The following is a 19,825-nucleotide window of genomic DNA, read 5'->3' on the forward strand; positions in this document are numbered from 1 at the left end:
ACTGGTGTTACAAAACCAGGATTTGCACCCAGGTCTTCTGAAGCCAAATCTCATTCCTCTGTTACTTTACGTGTCCATGTGGCCCCTTGTTGTTGAAGAAAAAATGTAGACTATTTATCTAACAATGAATACATGCACCTTTTCTGTAATGTTCAAGAGGAACCCTATAATCATTGCTATTGCTCTTGCATTAGTATATTGCTTTTGACCTTCATCTATGGGCTGGCCTTGGTTAGCTTAAGGAATATTATAGCCTATTATAGTGTAGCGTAGCAAATAGCTGAGTGAATAGGATTTGGTGCAGACAGCTCTGCATTTGAAACCAGGCTGTACATTTTCCTAGCTGTGTAACCTTGGGTAAGTTACTTCCCCTCTTTAAGTGTCACTGCACTGGGGATGTTAAGAACATGTATCCCATAAGGTTGCTTTGGAAAATAAATGAAGTAGCACATATGCAGTGCTTAGCTGAGTTCATTGTAAGCAGAAAGCCCCTACAAAATGATAGTGGTTACCTTCAACACTATTTCATCAACAGAAACACATAGTTTAATGGAATACATCTTCTGCCCATGCAGAAAACACCAGAGAAGTCCGACAGACCCAGATGCCTACGGGGGGCGGGGTGGGGGGGTGCAGAGCAAAGAAAAGGGAGGCAGAGTATTTTAAATTAATTCTGCCCTAGGCATAGGAGGCAGCTGTTATTATCATAAATAGTCTTGCTCCAGCTTCACCACCCTGCCTGGGTGGTCGCAATGCATTTATCAGGCACGAGAAGGGCCGGGGGGAGCTGTTTACTGTCATGTTCTGATAAACGCTGCTGCTCACTGTGTACCTCTGCACACAGAAGATTTCGTGTCCTGTTTCAATCATCAGTATTCAGTTTAGCACCAAGTAGAGGTCTTAAGCTAATAATATCCTCTAAAGTAATTTAAAATCAGAGCTAGAAAAAAACGGACAGTTTAAGAGACTATTAACCTAATGATATCTGTGGATTGGAGAAAATGATAAGGAAAGATCTTTGAAAAGACTGATTTGTTGCACCACATATGTTATTTATGGGCTTCAAATCACAGTGCCTAGAGAGCGGATGTCTGGGGAGGCTGAGAAGTGATTGCATTTCAGAACCGACACCCCTCCTTCAGCAATAATTACTGCTTATTAATACACAACCCTCACCGGTACGACATGAGCCATTCTCGTACATTAATGGTGGAAAGTAGGCTGGCAAAATCCTTTAGGAAAAGGACTATATACACACACATACATATACATACATATGTATACTGACCCATACATATAGGTATGTATGTACATATGTGTGTATACTATCTTATATAACCATATGTTGAGCTTAGGAATTTCATTTCTCAGTAACTGAATTAAGGAAATAATTCAAAACGCAGAAAGAGCTTTATGTGCAAAGCACAGTCATTACTTTTTTGGATGTTTGAATTGTAGTATTTGCCCTAATGAGATGTCCCAGACTCATCTTGGATTTTATCTGCCCTAGACCTGGAGTCAGCCATTTCTCCAGAGATCCCTGGATTCTTTTAGTAGGAGCAGGTATTCAGAAACCAGGACACAGGTGCTAGGAGTCTTCTTTGCCACTGAATGATTTTACTTTTAGGGCCTTCAGTGGACAGAGCTAGACAATATAATATTTTTAAAAAAATATGAACCCATAGTGACATAAAAAATAAAAGCAAGGGGAAAAAAGCTCATTTGCCATCACTGGATGTGACTTCTACATCAACTCTTAATTCTAAAAGTTTGTAATTAAGGGATACAATTAAGCATGTATCCTGTCTTTTTGAGGGGTGGGAAGGAGAGTGACTGTAACTTATTTCCAGCTGATGAGAGAAAGCTCTTCTTGGCAGATAAATGCCAACTAATAAATGGAGAAAACATGATAGAATTAGATAGATAGACAGACAGATAGATAGAAAGAAGAAAAAACGTAAGGAAGGGTTAGAAAACTCATTTTATAACACCAGTGAAATAACTGGATTAATTGAGATCACCAGTGGTTGCTAAAACCATTGGGTGAAAGGTGGCTGCAGACGAGGAATTCCCCACACCAACATGTTAGCCACCAGTTACCTGCTAATTGCAAAGGGAAAAATGAATCTTCACTATGAAGGGATCTTGTGTTTATCAACATAATCAAGTGAGCAAACACAGCGTCACTAACAGGGAGATCACCTGATAGCACGTGCCTCCTGGCATGATTCCCTGTGGAGTAAACAATATTACTTACTATGCATTCTTGCCAAAAACATTTACCTGCAACCTGCTAAAGCTGAACCTGACTTCCAGGTCACAGGAAATACAGGGGGTAGAGAATAAGATAAGCAACATCATGAGTAAATAATCCCATAAATCAGGCCTAGTTTCATCAAATAATTAATGTCATGGGGAAGAAAAGTCAGAGCCGTTAAAATAAAATAGATCAAAAGTGATATAATAACCAAAAGCAACATGTGAACCATGACTGAATCTTATTTTGAAAAAGAAATGGCTATAAAAGACACATTGGGGGCAATGTGGTATCCTTTTTAGGGATGGAGACATGAATATGGTATGAATCAGATTATATTAAGCAATCATTATTAACTTTTTTATATGTGATGATGGCGTTGTGGTTATGTAGGAGAATGTCTATATTCTTAGGAGATACAGGCTGAAGTATTTAGGGGTAAAGTGTCAGAATGTTTACAACTTACTCTTAAATGGTTCAGTGGAGAATATATATATACACATACATCCATCTAGATACTCAAATATATAGACTAAATATGGCAAAATATTAGTAATATTGAATCTAGGTGGTAGATCTACAGCTGATCATTGTCATATTCTTTCAACATTTCTGTGTTCAAATCTTTTAAATGAAAAAAAGTTGAGGAAAAACACATGATTAAACTGTGGCATTTCTATTTTGAGACCATGAAGAGTTAATAATATTGAAAATATAACGTAGATAGATGCTTATTATAACACTGAGTAAAACAAAATGAAGAAGACACTATTTCAAATGTGGAATGATTATTATGTAAAGGTAACCAAAGTCTATACGTACAGAAAATATTGGGAATAACCAAATCATTAGAAATAATTTTCTTTAGATGGTGTGAATATATATATATATATATATATATATGAGTGCTATTTTGTCCTTTTTACCTTTTTGTGCTTTTTAAATTTCTCATAAATGTATATCATGCATTCTATCTTAAAAACAATCTTCATACAAAAATATCTCCCTTTTCTGTTCCTAGAGAATCTGACTTTGCTACGTATTATTTAAATTATGTATGTCTACCACCCTCCTCAACTAAACTGTGAACTCCCAGATGCTAGGAATTTGTCTTATTCATTGTTGAATGCTTAGCACCTAGTGTATGTGTGTGTACACGCAGTAAATACTATTTTTTCACACTAAACTGTAAGCACAGAAACCTCCCTTTTAATTTTAATTGTTTACATCCTGGGACTGATCCGGGCTACCTGTAGACTTGTGGGATTAACCTGTAAAAGAAATTTCCCAATCTCCGTCTCTTAAAGGAGTGATTTCTTTAAAGATTGCTTTTATTATAGTAGGATTAATTGGGATAAGACATATAAAATGTGGAGTGCAATGTGTTTCGGGAAGAAGAACATGTTCAATAGATAAGCCCTTTCCTTCTTCTGAGGGTCCCCATTCCTCAGCGATCCCCTGGAACTGTTTTCCACTTATTGTGAGGACAGCCACACTGCACACTAGGAGCCCTGTGACCCAAATGTCTAAATGACACCGCCTGGAGGTAGTGATAAGCAGCTCTAAAAATAAATCTGGCTGGTGGCGGTGATGGTAAACAAACCCCTTCTTGCCGGCCAGTGACTGGAGCAAGAGGACAGTGACTTCTGAACGCTGGCTTCAAAGAACGGGAGGAGAGTCCCCACAGAGCTGGAATTAGAGAATGTCTGTGCTGGAACTTACAGAGTTGGAAACTGAGACTTGGGGACAGGAAATGCCCCTGGGAGCAGCAGAGGTTTTCCATTACATCATTCTACTCTGGGATCATCCAACTTGCTACTGCGTTAGGAGAAACTTAGTGGCGGTTTAGCTTCCTCAGTATGGTTATTGGTTACTTAAGGGGAAGAGGACAAGGGGCGGCTGGAATACACCCCTCTGCAGGCCAAAGCAGGGCTGTCCGGACCAGGTTTCATGCTGAGGTCAGCCAAGGCTCTGGCCCTGGGGTACCTGTGTGGGTGAGGAAGAAGCCAATTCTATGTGTAAGGGCAAACATGAATTAAACATAAGAGGCTTAATTCTCCTTGTTGAAAATAAGGAAAAGAGATTTCCCTCTTTTCCTTTTTCTTGGAGGATTTACTTTAGATAAGGAGTTGTAATTACAAGTTCTTTCCCTTCTCTTTGAAATGCATATGAATCCTTTTGAAAGCTAAATAGGCTTTTTGTCTTTAACACCCAGAAGGTCTTTTTCAAAGACCTGGGAACCATCTATTTGAAATATAAACATCAAGAGAGATAGCATCCTATCTCCCAGTTTCTGAGGGAGGGTAGGAGCCTAACTTCAGCAGGCACCTTTCTCCAAGTTGCAAAACTACCTTTCGTCATAAAGATTTGAGAAGTTTGTTTTTCTTTGGGGTAAAGCTAATTAGGTAACATAGATGGTCACCCCAATTATCAAGTGAATCTAGGATGAGCTGTGTGTGACAAATGGTCGTGTGAAGTCCTTTTACTTGAGGATGAGTTATTGTTTATCTTGAAAAGATGGGTTATAGCTACTTAACTGTATGAAAGGATGAAATTTCTTTCTGTCTTTACAATCTCTTAGCAGGTTGCTTGTAATGCACATCACATTCTGGTTTAATGATAACTCAATACCCCCACCCCACCCCCTTTTTTCTCTCTACTACATGTGTGGAGAGATTTTCTGGGTTGGGAGAAAATTTTGTTCTAAATTATATTTCCCTAAGTCTGAGATGTCACCTCAGACCTTATCTCCATGGTTAAGATTGCTGAGGACTCCAGGACCAAGTTGGATGTCCCTTCTGTTTCCATGGTTCTCCATCAGAAAACGAAGTATTGCACAGTAGTGAAGACCAAGGAATGTAGGTGCAGACTGCTTGGGTTTGAATCCCATCCTCCCCGACTAGCTGTGTGACTTGAAGCAAGTTACTTACCTCTCTGTGCCTCAGTTTCCTTATCTATAAAATGGGAACTGATAATATATACATATCTCATGGGGGGTTAGCAGATAAATTAGTTAATATACATCAAGTGTTTGGGGCTGTGGAAATCAACAAAAACTACCCAAATGAGAAAAGACAGAGGCTATTTATTCAGAGCTATAGCAAAGGAGTCAGCTACCATCCTTTGAGTTTGACAGAGACCCAAAAACAGGCAGGTGGAGGGGAACCTTTATCAAGAAAAAAGAGAAGACTTCAGGTGTGTTCTGGTTGAAAGGTGCCGGCACAGTGAAACAGAAAGCAGGCTAACTATGGTGTGTCATATGTGATCAGTTGGAAGAGTACATTTGGAAGCAGAGGCATGAACTAGGGAAGCTGGCAGGCAGCGACCAAGCCCTGACCATTGGAGGTTGATTACTGCAGAGGTTGTGTTTTGCTTCCCCAAGAGGTTGCTGCAGTGGTTGCGGATCAGAGTTCCATTGCCATGTAGGGTCTGACCACTGCAGTTTGTATAATATATTCAGTCTTTCAGAACTGGTTTTGGTAGTCAGTTCATATTAGCAACACTTGTTATTCCCACAGTCAGAGCACTCTTCACTCTGCACACTGGTGGATGCTGGTTGCTTCTCTGTCTGTCTTCCCTACCAGACAGCAAGCTCCTGGGGAGCAAGGGCTGCTTCCTATTCATCTCTGAATTTGGGATGCTCCCACCAAAGCCCCGCCCACAGGGGGCTCTCGATCGTTGTTGAACAAATGAATAGCTGAAGGAGCAACATGATGACCTGTACTCAGAAGAGGAAACTTTACATTGAATAGAAATGAAGAACATTTAATTACAAGCTCCTATACTTACTAGAAAGAGTCTTTAAAACAATCTCCTGCAAAAGTCCATCATCTTGGCCAATTCTTCAGGAGAATCATTTACGGAGGGGTTTAATGTATGTTGTTAGAGCTTCTACTCTTCCTCCTTACCTTTTTGGAATATCTACCAAAAGCTTAATCCCTAAGGGTTAGATGTTATTTATTGGCTAAGATATTGAGGTATTTTAGGCTTGAGGCATTTCTCTCATCTTGGTTGGGGCAGCAGAAGGAAGTGGGAGAAGAGATTAGTGAAAACACTTCATTGCTGAGCAATAGCTCAAGCTAAGTTCTGCCATTGACTGAGCCCTTAGTATATTCTGTCTCATTTTAGTGTCACAACAGCTCCATGGGGTGCATACTTTCATTTTCTCTATTTTTACAGGTAAGGAAGTTGAGGCTTAGGGAGGTGAAGTTCCCCAAGGTCATGCAGCCAATAAATAAATAATGCAGCCAGGCTTCCAGCCCAAGTTGGCCTGTACTCTACTGCTAATCCATTGCCATGGGGCCATTCCAGGCTGCCATCCATCTGCCTCACTGCTACCAATCACAGTCCCTAAAGTGATCCAGAAAGCTTTGATACTTTTAACCCAAACATGCTTTTTTTTTTTTTTTTTGATGCACAGAAGTCCTCTGTAGGATCCTAAATTATTCAAAATGTGTGAGTCCTCATGACGCATTCTCTTCTGCCTGGGCTTTCCCTCATGGGATCCAAGGCAGAGGCATCACCAAATGGACACTCCAAAGCACAAGGGCTGAAAAACTCCACATTGAGTCAATCAAATCAGAAAGTAAATTTCCCGCATAAATGTCTCCCTTAAAACCCAGCCTTTAAAAAACTATTAAGCAAGTGAATTCAAATCACTATGCTAACCTGACATACCCAGGCTCTGGCCATGCAGGGACAGTGGCTGGCATCAGCATAGAGACAGGCAAAAGGTTGTAGAAATTACCACTACTCTGGTACCTAGCAGGTGGGGGTCAGATCAGAAGATCAAATGTTTCTGTGGGTCTTAAAAACTTCTATGGATCTAGGGAAACAGACTGCCACAGCCCCAATGTCTCTTCATCCATTTACCACTGTGTTCCCAAAAATCTGTCCCTATCCTTTGACTTCTTTAGGACATTGCTCTCGGGTTTCTAAGGTGACACTTAGATAATCACATAAATCAAGGTGTGCTGATGTGTCCATTTTCAGAGAACATTTACTGAGCATTTCCTATGGGCTTAGTACGCTGAGAAAACAGAGAAGGAAACTATAAAATGTCTTATAGTAGTGTCCATGTTCTAACTGTTCCTGAATTCACTGATTCATTCAATAAATATTTATGATATCTACTATGTGCCAGGCACCATGTTAGACACTGAAAAATCTTAGAAGGAACAGAAAGAGAAAACACACTTTCTGGACTCAGGTTGCTCACAGTAGAAGAACCATGAAGTCCAAGGACAAGTTCAAATCAGTGTGACAGCACTATGGAAGCTTAAGGAGGGAAAACCCGCCTAGGCTGAGGGTATTGGGGAAGCCTTCTCAGAGTGGGTGACTGCTGGAAAAAAGTCTCAAAATACTTAAGGACTAGGAGTTTTCCCAAAGGGAAAGGGGGCTAGGGCATTCCAGGCAGAAGGACCAGTCCACAGATCAGTGGGGTACAGGAAGTAGCAGGAAGTGGCTGACGGACAATGGGCAACAGTAGTACAGGATGGTTGAAGGGGAGGGGAGTAGTGAGATGTGAAATTGTGTAGGCTTCCAGAGAGTCTACACATATTGTCTTCACTCACTTCCAGTTCACTCTGCAATCCACACTAAGCTGTTTCTGTCTTCACCATTCCACCAGCACTGCTTTTTAAAAATTGAGATATAATTCACATACCATAAAGTTCACCCTTTTAAAGTGCATAATTACATGGGTTTTAGTATATTCACAAAGTTGTAGAGCCAGCACCATTATTTAATTTCAGAACTTTTTTTATTACCCCAAAAGAAAGCTCACACCCGTTAGCAGTTACGCTCTATTCCCCTTCCCCCCAGCCCCTGGCAACCACGAACCTACTCTCTATGGATTTGCCTAGTCTGGACATTTCATATAAGTGAAATCAGATAGCATGTGGTCTTTAGCGTCTGGCTTCTTTTACTAAGCATGATGTTTTCAAGGTTCATCCATGCTGGAGCATGTGTCAGTACTTCACTCCTTTTTATGGCTGAATAATGTTCCACTGTGTGGATACACTACATTTTTTTATCCATTCATCAGCTGATGGACATTTGAGTGTTAGCACTGTGGGGCTGTTATGAATAATGCTGCTATGAACATTCACATTTCTGCTTTTTTAAAGGTTGCCAGGAACCTCCATGCCACTGAATTCAATGGGCACCTCTCTGCTGCTTCTTACATAACCTGACTCAAGGACCAACTTCCCTTCCCAAAAGCATCTCCAGTCTGGGTTTTGTTTCAGCACATTTTTACCTATTCACATCTTTTCCCCTGCATCTCCGTCTGGTCCTTCTCTGTCTCTTTCTCCGGTTTTGACTCCCTCCTGCCCATTGTCCACACGGCAGAGGAGTTGTGTTTCCTCCGGGAGTCAGGTCCCCTCCCCTCCCTGCTGGGACCCACACAGGGGCTCTCCTCTGAGAGTGAAACCCAAACTCGCCTGCACGATCTGGGCCGGGTGTCCTCTCCACATCACCAGCACGACCCCCACTCGCCACACGTGCTCTTCCTCCTGCTTCTCCCATTCCTGTGGCTCTTCAGGTCTCAACTTATCAGTAGCTTCACAGCCACAGAAAGGCCGTCCCCTACCACTGTACTGAACGGAAATCTCTGCACTGAATATGCTTTAATTCAGCACTGTGTCACCTGTGCCAGCCCCTATTCTAAGTAACCGCTTTCCTGGAGTGTGTGCCTTTGCATGTGTGTGTCTGCCTGTCTGTCCTTGACTTTGGACTGTAAACTCTGTGACGACAGAGACATTGTCTGTATTACTCATATTTTATTCCCAGGGCTAATCATTTAATAGATGCCCAGGAAATGTTTGTTGGATGAAATGAAAAAATAAATAAATGGCATGGAAAATTCAGAGTTAACTAGGGTCAAATGAAATAACAGAGGGGGGTCTGTACACATTTGGCAAAATCTAAAGGTATATAAACTGTAATAGATGACGACTATTATTTAATCTGCATCTATAATTACGATTTACTAATGTAGGGAAAGTAGAATTATGTCAAAACACAAGACTTTGGATTTCTGGACTTTGCAATCCCCATTTCCCCACCCCGTACTGGTGAGTCTGATCAGAGGGTGGTTGGCCTTCCCCATGGGGCTACTTCGTGCCTTCACCCTGTGCCAATCACTTTCCTCCACTTGGAGCAGACACCTGCCCTCTTCTTCATCTAGAACATGCCTTTTTATTGTCCTTTGTTCTTGAAAAACTCATGCATGTTCTGCCCTGCTTGGTTCTTCAGCTCCCTCAGGGACAACTGGATCCCTCCCTTTTCTCTGTTCCCTCCCTGCATTTGACACTTTGGTTATTTCCTGTATAACTGGGTTTTTGAGACATTCGTCCCTCTCACTGGACTCTGAGCTGGTTGAGAGTAGAGACCACACTCATTCATCTCTGATTTCATTCATTCATCCAACAAGTACTAACTGAGCATCTGTTATGTGCTAAACCCTGAAGCCCAGAACCAACCTAGAGGCTCACAGGTTGTAAACCCTCACTGAGTACTTGAGGGGAACTGAACTGGAAGAAGGAGCCTGACTGTAGTTTCAGTCTCTTCACCAATCTCACCAACTGAAGGGATTAAATTGAGCATGGAGAGAAGAGAAAAACTCCCAGGAGACATAATAAAATGAGACATCATGGGCTCAGATGAGCAGTTGCCATCTACCCAGGGAGATATAAAGGAAACCCATGCCTCAAACCCACCGGACCCTCACAGCAGAGAGAGAGAGAGAGAGAGAAATAGGTCTCTATCCAGACCTGCTACCGGAAAGTTCCTTTCCTGGGCAAGCTTTTGCCACAAGGCACGAGGAGCAGAGGGGAGAGTGGCAGCAGAGAAAGAAGCCCATCTGTGCAGCCTCAGTGCCTTTTCTCAACCTCACTGGTCACATAAGTCATCCCTTCTTCCTTACAGAGGATCGATGAGAGGGTTGGAAGAAATGGAAGAAGAAACCTTCTTCCTAATAATTGTGAAAGGTCAGAAATTCCTACAACTCATGCCACATTGTGTGGGCCAAGTTAGCAATCCAGGGAAAGGGATAAATGGCTCTTCTTGCTGTCATCCTCCCAAGGAAGTTTTAAAAGCCTGGATCGCTATTTAAATCACATCTCACATTTCAGGGTGAAGGGATGAAGTAGTTACATTGGAATTGTACATTAGTCAGGACTCCATAATTTCAACAAATGTTGGAAAAAAATTTGTAAGTTCAGGCCAAAAGGATAGAAAACCACCCCAACATAGATAGCTATTAAATCAAGTATGCTGAACTATAGAAGGCTTAATGCATTTACAGAGCTTTAAAAAAATCTTGTTTCTCAGCAGAACCTCTGCATAAAGGGCTCATGTCACTTCAAGGCACTTAACTTGAAGTTCACAATGTGACTCATTAGAAGAGCATGATGCCCCTGACTGCCCCCATGCCCCCACCTCCTACAGCTGTCACTTACTGTGAGTTCTTTGCTTTTAGCAAAAGGCCACCAGCCACGCACACGCTTTTGCTGGAATATAGAGATCTTGCTCTCCTCACTTGCATTTTCAAACTTGGCGAGATCGCAGGCTTTGGCAGACTTGGCTGCTCGAGGGAAACTATTGAGGTTCATTTCCAGAGAGCCTGTGGAGAGATGCCCACAGCTATGGAAGGGTTTCTTAAAAGTTATGGACGAGCTTTTTGATCACCATTCTCATTCATCCATCCAACCATTCATTCATTCACCGACTCACTCACCAGTCATTCAGTCAGTACCATATTGGATCACAACCATGTGCTAGGTGTTGGGAGTATAAATATGACTGAGATATGTTTGGTGCCCTGAAAGGATTAATGCCATAGTAACAGGTAGAATACAAGGGCAGAGCTGCAATATTTAACTTCCAAGCCTCAGTTTCAGGTGTCATCGCTGCTGGGCACCTTCTCTGCTCCCTGAGCTCAGCTCCAGAGTCTGCATTATGTGCCTTTGCTTTCCCTGCTTTAGCCCTGACAACCCTATGAGGGCCCTCCTCCCCTACCTCGCCTCTTTCTTGAGTCCACTAAGCTCCTCCAGGTGGGGGACTGTCGTACTGTCTTTGTGTCTACTCGCCAGGACAGGGAGTGAACCTTAGTGAGTCCCCACACTGGTTTTTCAGTGAGTGACTACGAGGCAGAGTAAGGCATTGCCATGAGAAAGCTCTATCTCTCTCTCTTTAACAACTTTTTCCTATTATAAAGTGATATTTGTTAAATGTGGAAAATTTAGAGCATGGACATGAGCAAAAAAAATGAGAATAGAAAAAATTTCCATAATTTGATTCCCTCAAAAGTTGCCCACTGCTCTACATATTGGTGCTTAGCCCTTCCCTCTCTCCCTCTCTCTCTCTCTCTCTCTCTCTCTCTGCCTGCCTATGACTATCCTTTCTCCTATAAATACAAACGTGTATTTTACAGAAACTGGATTTTTTTCATACTGCTTTTTCACTTAATACATCCTTCACAACTTTCCAATTCATTAGATATTCCCATATTTTGAATGGCTGGCTGCAGGGCTATCACTTACCGAGTGCTTGTTATGTATGAGGCACTATGGTTTGTTCTTTAATTGTGTTATCACTACGGTTTGTTCTTTAATTGTGTTATCACAGTACCCTCTGAAGTATAGAATATTACTGTCCTCATTGTACAGCTAAGGAAAACTAAGGCACAGAGTGGACCAGTAATTAGCTCAAAGTTTAATGATCTCTTAGTGGTAGAGCAAGATCAACTTAAGTCTGTTTGAATGTGCAGTGGTCCACCGTATGGATGTGCTATCACTTACTTAGCCAATCCCCTATTAATGGCTATTAGGGCTGTTTCCAATTATTTTGCTATCATAGATAGCACTGAAATTGTTATCCTTGTAACTGAATCAGGCCAAGCTCTCCAAACGCTCAGATGAAATCCTTATTAATATGTGCTTGATAAAGCCACTGGCTTACCCAGGAAGTCATCCGAGGACAGCCTTTCAAAATCCCAAACCTGGAGCACCAGCACTGCGGGAGTCTTACACTCCATCTTCTCTAAGGAAAAGATGTTCTCCCTCTTGGTAATGACCATTTGCTTCTCAGCTGGGAGATACTGAAACGGAAACAGGAAGCGCCAGTTGAAGTTGCCCTCTCCAGTCAGGGAGTTGTAATGCACATCTGTCTCCTGCTTGTCGTCTTCCAGCCCCTTTATCCACCTGGGTAAAGATTCAAGAGACCTTAAATACTCAGGGTACATTCTTCAGGCATCGGTATAATCAAGAGTGACTTAACTAGTTTTAATGTGGTCACGGATCATAGTTTTACAATTATCACATAGTTAGATTCAGGTGGCAGTTTCCATTTTAGTTTGAAAGAGTAAAATAAGGGTCAAGGGATTTGAAACAGAAACAAGACTTATTCCAAGGCAGGTTGGGGAAGTGTCTTCAATTGTTTGGGTAGACCCGAAGCCCCATGCAACCAAGATGGAAAATTCAGGAAATACAAAGTGAAAGTGTATTCTGGGTCCCTGTCACCTTGGGAGCCCTTTTGTAAGGTGCACTACCTCTGTAGCTGAGTGTTAAAACAAGGTTGCTCACTACAACAAGGCCTCTGAAATTGGACTGGTATAGACCTGTGCCGTCAGGCCTGCACTGGGCTGGTGTAGACCTGTGCTGGCTGGTGTAAACCTGTGCTGTCAGGACTCTGTTGGGCTGGTGTGCACCTGTGCCATCAGGCCTGTAATGGGATGGTGTAGACTTGTGCTGTCAGGCCTGTAATTTGGGCAGGTGTAGACCTGTGCTGTCAGTCCTATAATTGAGCTGGTGTAGACCTGTGGCGTCAGGCCTGTAATTGGGCCTCTACTCCTTGGTTCTGGTTGGAAAGCCTGGCACACCTGGATTAGTGTGGCATGGAGGATAGACGGGCTGTCTGCACCCATCCGGATTCCAGTCCTGCCTCTACTGCTTACCAACTGTGCTTCCATAGTTAAGTTTTCAAACCTCTCTGTGCCATTGTTTCATTTGTAAAAAGGAAGCAATTGTAGAGCCTAGCTCATTGGGTTGTTCTGGAAAATTACATAAGATAATATCTGAAAATGCTTTGGGTACTGAAAATTGTCTGTAATGTTCATTCTTCTTCGTACAATCTGGTCTTGCTCCTCCATCTCCAGCATAATGTAAGTTACAATTAATACCTTTCCCCCTAGTACTTTATCTGTACTTTTTATTCAAACTAATTGATAATCCCAAATCACTTGCTTTCTGAAAGCAGACATCCCTCCTCCCTAGGGAAGGGAAGGGGAGAGTAAAGACGCTTCTCTTCACAGAGGGGTGGTCCCACTTGGGGTAAGGGCCCAATCATTTAGCTAAAGACGGTGCTCACTCGATCAATATATTTGTGGTATCTGTTCTTAGGCAAAAAGCGAGCTAGTGGCTACGGGAGCACTGGGGAGCAGACAGAGATGGTCCTTGCTTTGTGGAGCTATAGTCATGAGGAAAGGGGAGAGAGGGATTGAGTTGGGTGGCAGAAGTCACCAGAGAGAGACGTGCAAAGGCCCCATGGAAAGAGAGGTGAGGATGCATCCTAAGAAGGGGAAGAAGGTCCATGTGACCAGAGAGCCAAGAGCAAGGGGAAGTGCGCTGTGGGATGAGGCTGGAGAGATAATAGTAGGGGATAAATTTTAGGACATATTTGGGATTTAAAGCTCTGTCCAGCGAAAATGAGATGTAACTGAAGAGTTTTAAGTATAGGACTGACATGATTAGATTGTGTTTTGAAAAGATAACACAGAGAACAAATCACTGGAGGGCAAGAGAGAGAATGGAGAACCAGTCTGGGTGGTGCTGGTACTGCAGTGGCCCCAGCAGGTGATGGTGGAGGAGAAGACCACAGCAAGGTGTGGTGATGAGAGTGAGGACGGGCAGTGACAATGGCTTTTTGAGAGGGAAAATGGATAAGATTTGATGGAGCATGAGAAATGAGAAGTCAGTGAGGAAAGGTTCTGTAGATTTGAGGTTCCTGGCACTGAATGGATGATGGTACCGGTCACTGAGATAAGAATCCCTTGACAATAAAGTTTGGGGTTGTAAGATCATCATTATGGTTTTAGATTTGTGGAATCTGAGGTACTGCTGTTGAGAAATCCAAGTAGATAGACACACCTGGAGCAGGAATCATCAAGAGTGGAAATTAAAAGACAGCAGTGGAAGCCATTGGTTATTTGAACCATTTTATTTAAGTGAATGTTAGATGAAAAAGGCAGAGAGACAAAATAGTGTGAGATGAGAAGAGGGCCCAGGACAATACCATGAGCTGTTTAACTGACGAAGGAAAATGTGCTTTCAAAGGACACTGAGAAGAAGCCACCAAGGGGATATGAGGACAATCAGAAACATGTGTCACTACCAAAGTTAAGACAAGAAAGTGTTTCAAAAAGGAGTGGTCAGCTATGTCAAATGCTCCTTAGAGGGCTAGAAAATGAGGAATAACTAATTAGAGAGACAAAAACCAAACAAGACCGTTAGATTTAGCACTATGGAGACAACAGGCATCTTAGTGAGACTTGCTTTGCTGGAATGTAGGGGAGGAAGCCAGCGTGGGGTTGGCTGAGAGGTGAGCAGGAGGGAAGGAGATGGAGAGAGTGAATAAGCATCTTCTTCACTGCATTTTAATAGGCCAGAGTTCTGGAATTCTCCACCTGAACTCTCCCAGAATCTTTCCATAGCTCAAACCAGGGTAAAATACCTTTTTTGAAGACACATTAATCTTTCTCAAATTGGTTATAGACAGCAGTTTCAGAGGATCTTAATTCTGCTTTTTAAAATCTTATTTATTTTTGGGTCATTTTACTTCTATTATTCCTCCTTTGTAATAATTTAACTCCTTCTTATGTTGTTATCCTGAAAAAAAATTAGAATTCTGAACCGCTGGACATGATGTGGCTGCCAAATGCATTGGTAATGTGCATTCTGAAGACAGGATGCTTCTTGTTTGGAGAAGGGAAAGAGATATCAGCATGAGGCCGAGATGAGTTTGCTACTCCTGAGATGAGTTTTAGCTAAGATACAGATTTAAATCCCCTTTTCTTCTGATTCTGTACCACCTCATCCTCCTCCCTGCCTAGCGGCTAAAAGGAAGCAGAGCCAAACTACCAGAGAGAGAGAAAATGCTTCATTGTCTGGGTCCTAGGTTGGTATCTTTTTTTTAATCAGTAGCACTAGCAAATGGCATGGTAGAAATTTTAGCTTTTGCATTAGCTTTGCCATCTGCTAAACAGGTTAATCTTTTATTAACGGCACCACATCTCTACTTCCTTCAGTTTAAAGGTAGTTATATTTTGAAAGTCACTTAACAAGTTTAGTTATCCACCATTTAGCTGAAAGATGTTTATATAGTATTTCCTTGCAAAAAATACTTTTATAAGATAATTCTTAGCAAAATGACCAAATAAGACAAATATTTGACAAAGAAAGTGGCCTTATTTAACCACCTGATTAAGATGGGCTTCTTCTGTGGGGTGTGGGTATAGTCCCCCCCATGAGGTGTTGATTTGGTTAGGGTTTAAAGAGCTGAGGAGGGAAGAAAAGGAAAGATGGAGTGTGTGGATGATCTTACCCCTTAACATAAATATCGCTTGATTTTTGGCCCGTGAAGATATTCTCATCCTCTAAAATGACATCTTCAGTGTTCCAGATAGTCACCCTCAATTCATACCTGGGGCAAGGGAAGGCAGCATTAGGCTGATGACCTTGAAAGCTGAGTTACCTGGTGTCTATGTGGTTCTAGTATTGGTTTGGTCCATAAGCTTCCTCACATTTGCCTAGTTCAGAAATACCAACACTCAGGGTCTGGGTTCCATCAGAACCAAGTATTTAAGCTGGAGACTTCAGAATCGCCCAGGACATGAATCACTCTGAGCAGATTCTCCTTCTATTAACCAGCATTTTTCAGATGAGGAACTTGAAGCTCAGAAGCCCCTATCTTAGGACACCAGACACCACTACTGCCACTGCCATCACCCCCCTGCTGTAACTGTCCAGGTGGAATGTGAGGTTATAACTACCAGGTAATCTGCCAGATAGCAGATCATATGCCATGATCTTTTGTCTCCTATCGTGGTCTCTACACCTACAGGGGCTGCAGCCAACTTACCCTTTGGGTCGTCTTGGCGAAATGTCAACAGGAGGTCCAGGCTGAGGCATATCCTTGGGAAACATGTCCACCCACATCTGCACACGGCCCTAGTTAAGAAAAATGACTCTTTTAGCTTTGGGAGAGGGTGCGGGCATGGGAAATTGACAGATGGTTTTAAAAGATCCCCTTACTAGAAATGGGTATTGGGTACCACTTGGTGGCTTTGTATTAATAGTTGTTTAACATATTGTTGAGAAAAACAGAACTGACTTTTTTTTATGAATTAGAGCATAAATTAAGAGCAGGTGAAAGGCAAGGAAACCCTTACTGAGCACCTGCTAGGTGACAGACAGAGTGCTATGTACCTGACACTCATTATCTCATGAAATCTTGCAGTATTCCCGCTGGGTAGATGTTATTCCTGTTTGGCAGATGGGAAAACATCCTGCTCATACTTACATAGACAATATCAAGCACAATCTGTATTCAGTCCTTGTCTGTTAACCTCAGAGACCCTGCTCTTTCTACAATCTCCCAAGGATTAGAAAGATGATAATACCATCTGTCAGAAGCATCACGCTTCATTGTTTCTAATGTGCCTTAACATCCATTATCTCTGTTAATGCTCATCCAACCCCAGTTCTGTTTTACACATAAAGAAAACAAGGCTCAGAGAAGTCAACAAAGTTATCTGAAGTTCTGTGGCTAAGGAGTGACAGAATACAGCCTCCCATCCACTGCCTTGAACTCCATATACCATACTTTACCCTGTTGCTAGGGATTTCAGAGCCCATCCAGGGAGAAGCCCCAGTGGACTCCATGCTCAACTCTGTCGGATACATTCTAAGTACTCCATCAGCTCAGGAAGAGAGTAATCGATGTGGATTGAGATGACCAGGGGAAATCATATAAGAAGGAGAGGGGGATTCTACCACAGGATGAAGGATATTTAGGGTTTGCATGAGAGAGGGACTTTGGCTAGAAAAAACAAGGCTTTTTGGAGGAAGGGAAAATGTAAGCAAAGGTTTAACATTTGGGAAGAGAAGAACCAGTTCAATGGAGACCTAGGGAAAATTGGGATGATTTATTCTCTAAAGATACATTAATATTCACCCTAATCAAAAAGCCATATCTGACCAACAAAATGAAAAATCCCAGTAATCAAAACATTTCAAACATGTGGTAGTGAATTTCAGGAAACAATCATAAGATTCTATATCTGACAATGGTTTATCCTCTCAGCACAAACCTCCACACATGCTATCGCTAGGTCTACCCACCAACACTGGTAGGATAGCAGGACAGGTGTTTCTGTCCCACTACAATTGGACTCACATGATTTTCTTAAGTTACACAGTGAGTGGGTACAGAGCTGGGACAGAAGCCAGCTTGGGGCTGTGGACATAGCTGGGTCTACGGACTCAGACTGCCTGGGTTAAATCCCAGCTCTACTGCTTACCAGTTGAGTAACTTGGAGCTAGTTACTTAAACTATCTGAACCTCAATTTCCTCATCTTAAAAGTGAAGATCATAATAAGCCCGTCATGAGGCTGTGTTCAGGAATAAGAGGAAGGTGTCCCACGCCCCCATTTGTCTAGGAAAATCCTGCCGTATGTCCCTTGTACCAGCTTAATTATTAATAATACCCTCATTCACTCTCAAAATGGCCTCAGTTTGGATAAACAATTCTGTGGCCATCCTAAATAGTTGAGATAATTTATGTAAAGGGCTTGGCACATGGAAGGCTTTTAAAAAGATTTATCTTCTTTTCCCTTCTGATTCGTAACTCAGCTCTCTAGGTTTTTCTCTATATGGCTTCTTTTCGCCAATTCTTCAAGGTAAGCCACCACCTACTGCTTCTCTGGGAAAACTGTGTGTGTGGTTACTAAGCTATGTGGTTACAAATAGATTTTGGACAAGGTCTTGGGCATATCAGATGGATTTTAAATTTTATTTATTAATTAATTTAGAGATGGGGTCTCACTGTGTTGCCCAGGCTGGCCTCAAACTCCTAGGCTTAAGCCATCCTCCCACGACAGCTTCCCAAGTAGCTGGGGCTATAAGAACACACACACCATTGCCCACCTCAGATGGGTTTTGAAATTTCTCAAATGATGGGATTCTTTGAAGAGTTTGATAACTCAAATCATAAAAAGGAAAAAGTACTAAGTCCTACACTAACCCTGGGGCAGGGTTTCTCAAACCCAGCATTATTGATGTTTTAGGCTGGATAATTCTTTGTTGGGGGGAGGCTGTCTTGTGTATTGCAGGGTGTTTAATTTAGGAGCATCCTTGGTCTCTACCCACTACATGGTAGTAGCACCTCTCACCCACTGTGACAACCATAAATGTTTCCAGACATTGCTAAATATCCCTGGGGAGGAGAAGGTCAAAATTGTCCCTGGATGAAAACCGTTACTCGAAGGCACACAAGATTAACTTTTAGAGTAAAAACCACTTTCCATGGCAATGAACACTCCTATTGGGGCCAGAACCGTCTTGCCCACTACCTGCTCCATTCCTGGCTTATCCTTGTGGTACAGCGGTCGAGTTTCTATGTGCTCAGGAACCAGCCTACACCCGACTTGCGGGATATCCTGCCAAGAATGTAAAACCCTGAGGGCCAAGTGCTCATAGGACTCCACTGTCTCATCTGTAGGAAAGACAAAGAAAGAGACTTGTGAGACGTGTTCCTACAGGGAGACGGTGATAGGCTGCCAGATGCATTTTTATTTTATTTTTTATTTGCATTTTTAAACCCTTCCCTTGAAGGTTTATTTAAACATAACAAGGAACAGGGAAAGAGAAAAGATAGCAAACAAGAAAAGAGAAAAAGAGAGAGTGGAAAGAGGTGAAGATAGAGCGGCGGGAAGGGTAAAGAGATGGAAAGTTCAGAGAGAGGGAAATGAGATGGGTTCACAAACCCAGAGAGCAGTCTTGGCTCTGGAGCAGGGGGCTCCATTCACCCCCTAAATCAGATTCCTCCAGAGTCTATGGATCATAAGTTTGGATTCCAGGTCTGGAGAGGATATGTTTTTGGAGCTATGAAACTGTTTGCTAACATCACAGTGTGAGAGGGCCTGGGGAATCAGGGTAGCCCTAAGCAAGGTGGTGAAGTGGGCACAGTATATGTTTATGTCTTTTGACTTCTCAAGGTTGTTTGGGGTCTCCCTCCTACCAATGCCTGCCCACAGGAAATGTTCCCTCATCTGTCATCCTACCAAAGAAGGCAATTCATGGTGGAAATAATACTCCCCAAATAAGACAAAAATTGTTGAAAGAATAAAATCTTCTTGACAAAGTTTAGAATGACCAAATTTAATGTAGGAAAGTTTAACTTGGCTTTTAAAAAAGGATCCACAAAGGAAATCTTCTGATAGCAATAATGACAATCAGTAAAAGTTGATAGGAATGAATAATCTATGAACTAAATATTTGTCATAACGT

At 42.2% G+C, this 19,825-nt stretch overlaps 1 protein-coding gene across 1 annotated transcript in view; it reads right to left on the bottom strand.

Moving 5' to 3' along the window:
• Positions 1 to 19,825, bottom strand: part of FER1L6 (fer-1 like family member 6) — a 123,008-nt gene that overhangs the window by 4,107 nt on the left and 99,076 nt on the right. Inside the window, exons 35-39 of the mRNA XM_045560521.1 lie at positions 18,889 to 19,031; positions 16,397 to 16,485; positions 15,860 to 15,958; positions 12,221 to 12,462; positions 10,720 to 10,883 (exon numbers count right to left, since the gene is read on the bottom strand). Of these exons, the coding sequence (XP_045416477.1) occupies positions 10,720 to 10,883; positions 12,221 to 12,462; positions 15,860 to 15,958; positions 16,397 to 16,485; positions 18,889 to 19,031 (737 nt within the window). The remainder of the gene's footprint in view (positions 1 to 10,719; positions 10,884 to 12,220; positions 12,463 to 15,859; positions 15,959 to 16,396; positions 16,486 to 18,888; positions 19,032 to 19,825) is intronic.

Source organism: Lemur catta, chromosome 9, assembly GCF_020740605.2.
Source record: "Lemur catta isolate mLemCat1 chromosome 9, mLemCat1.pri, whole genome shotgun sequence".
NCBI classification, from domain to species: Eukaryota; Metazoa; Chordata; class Mammalia; order Primates; family Lemuridae; genus Lemur; species Lemur catta.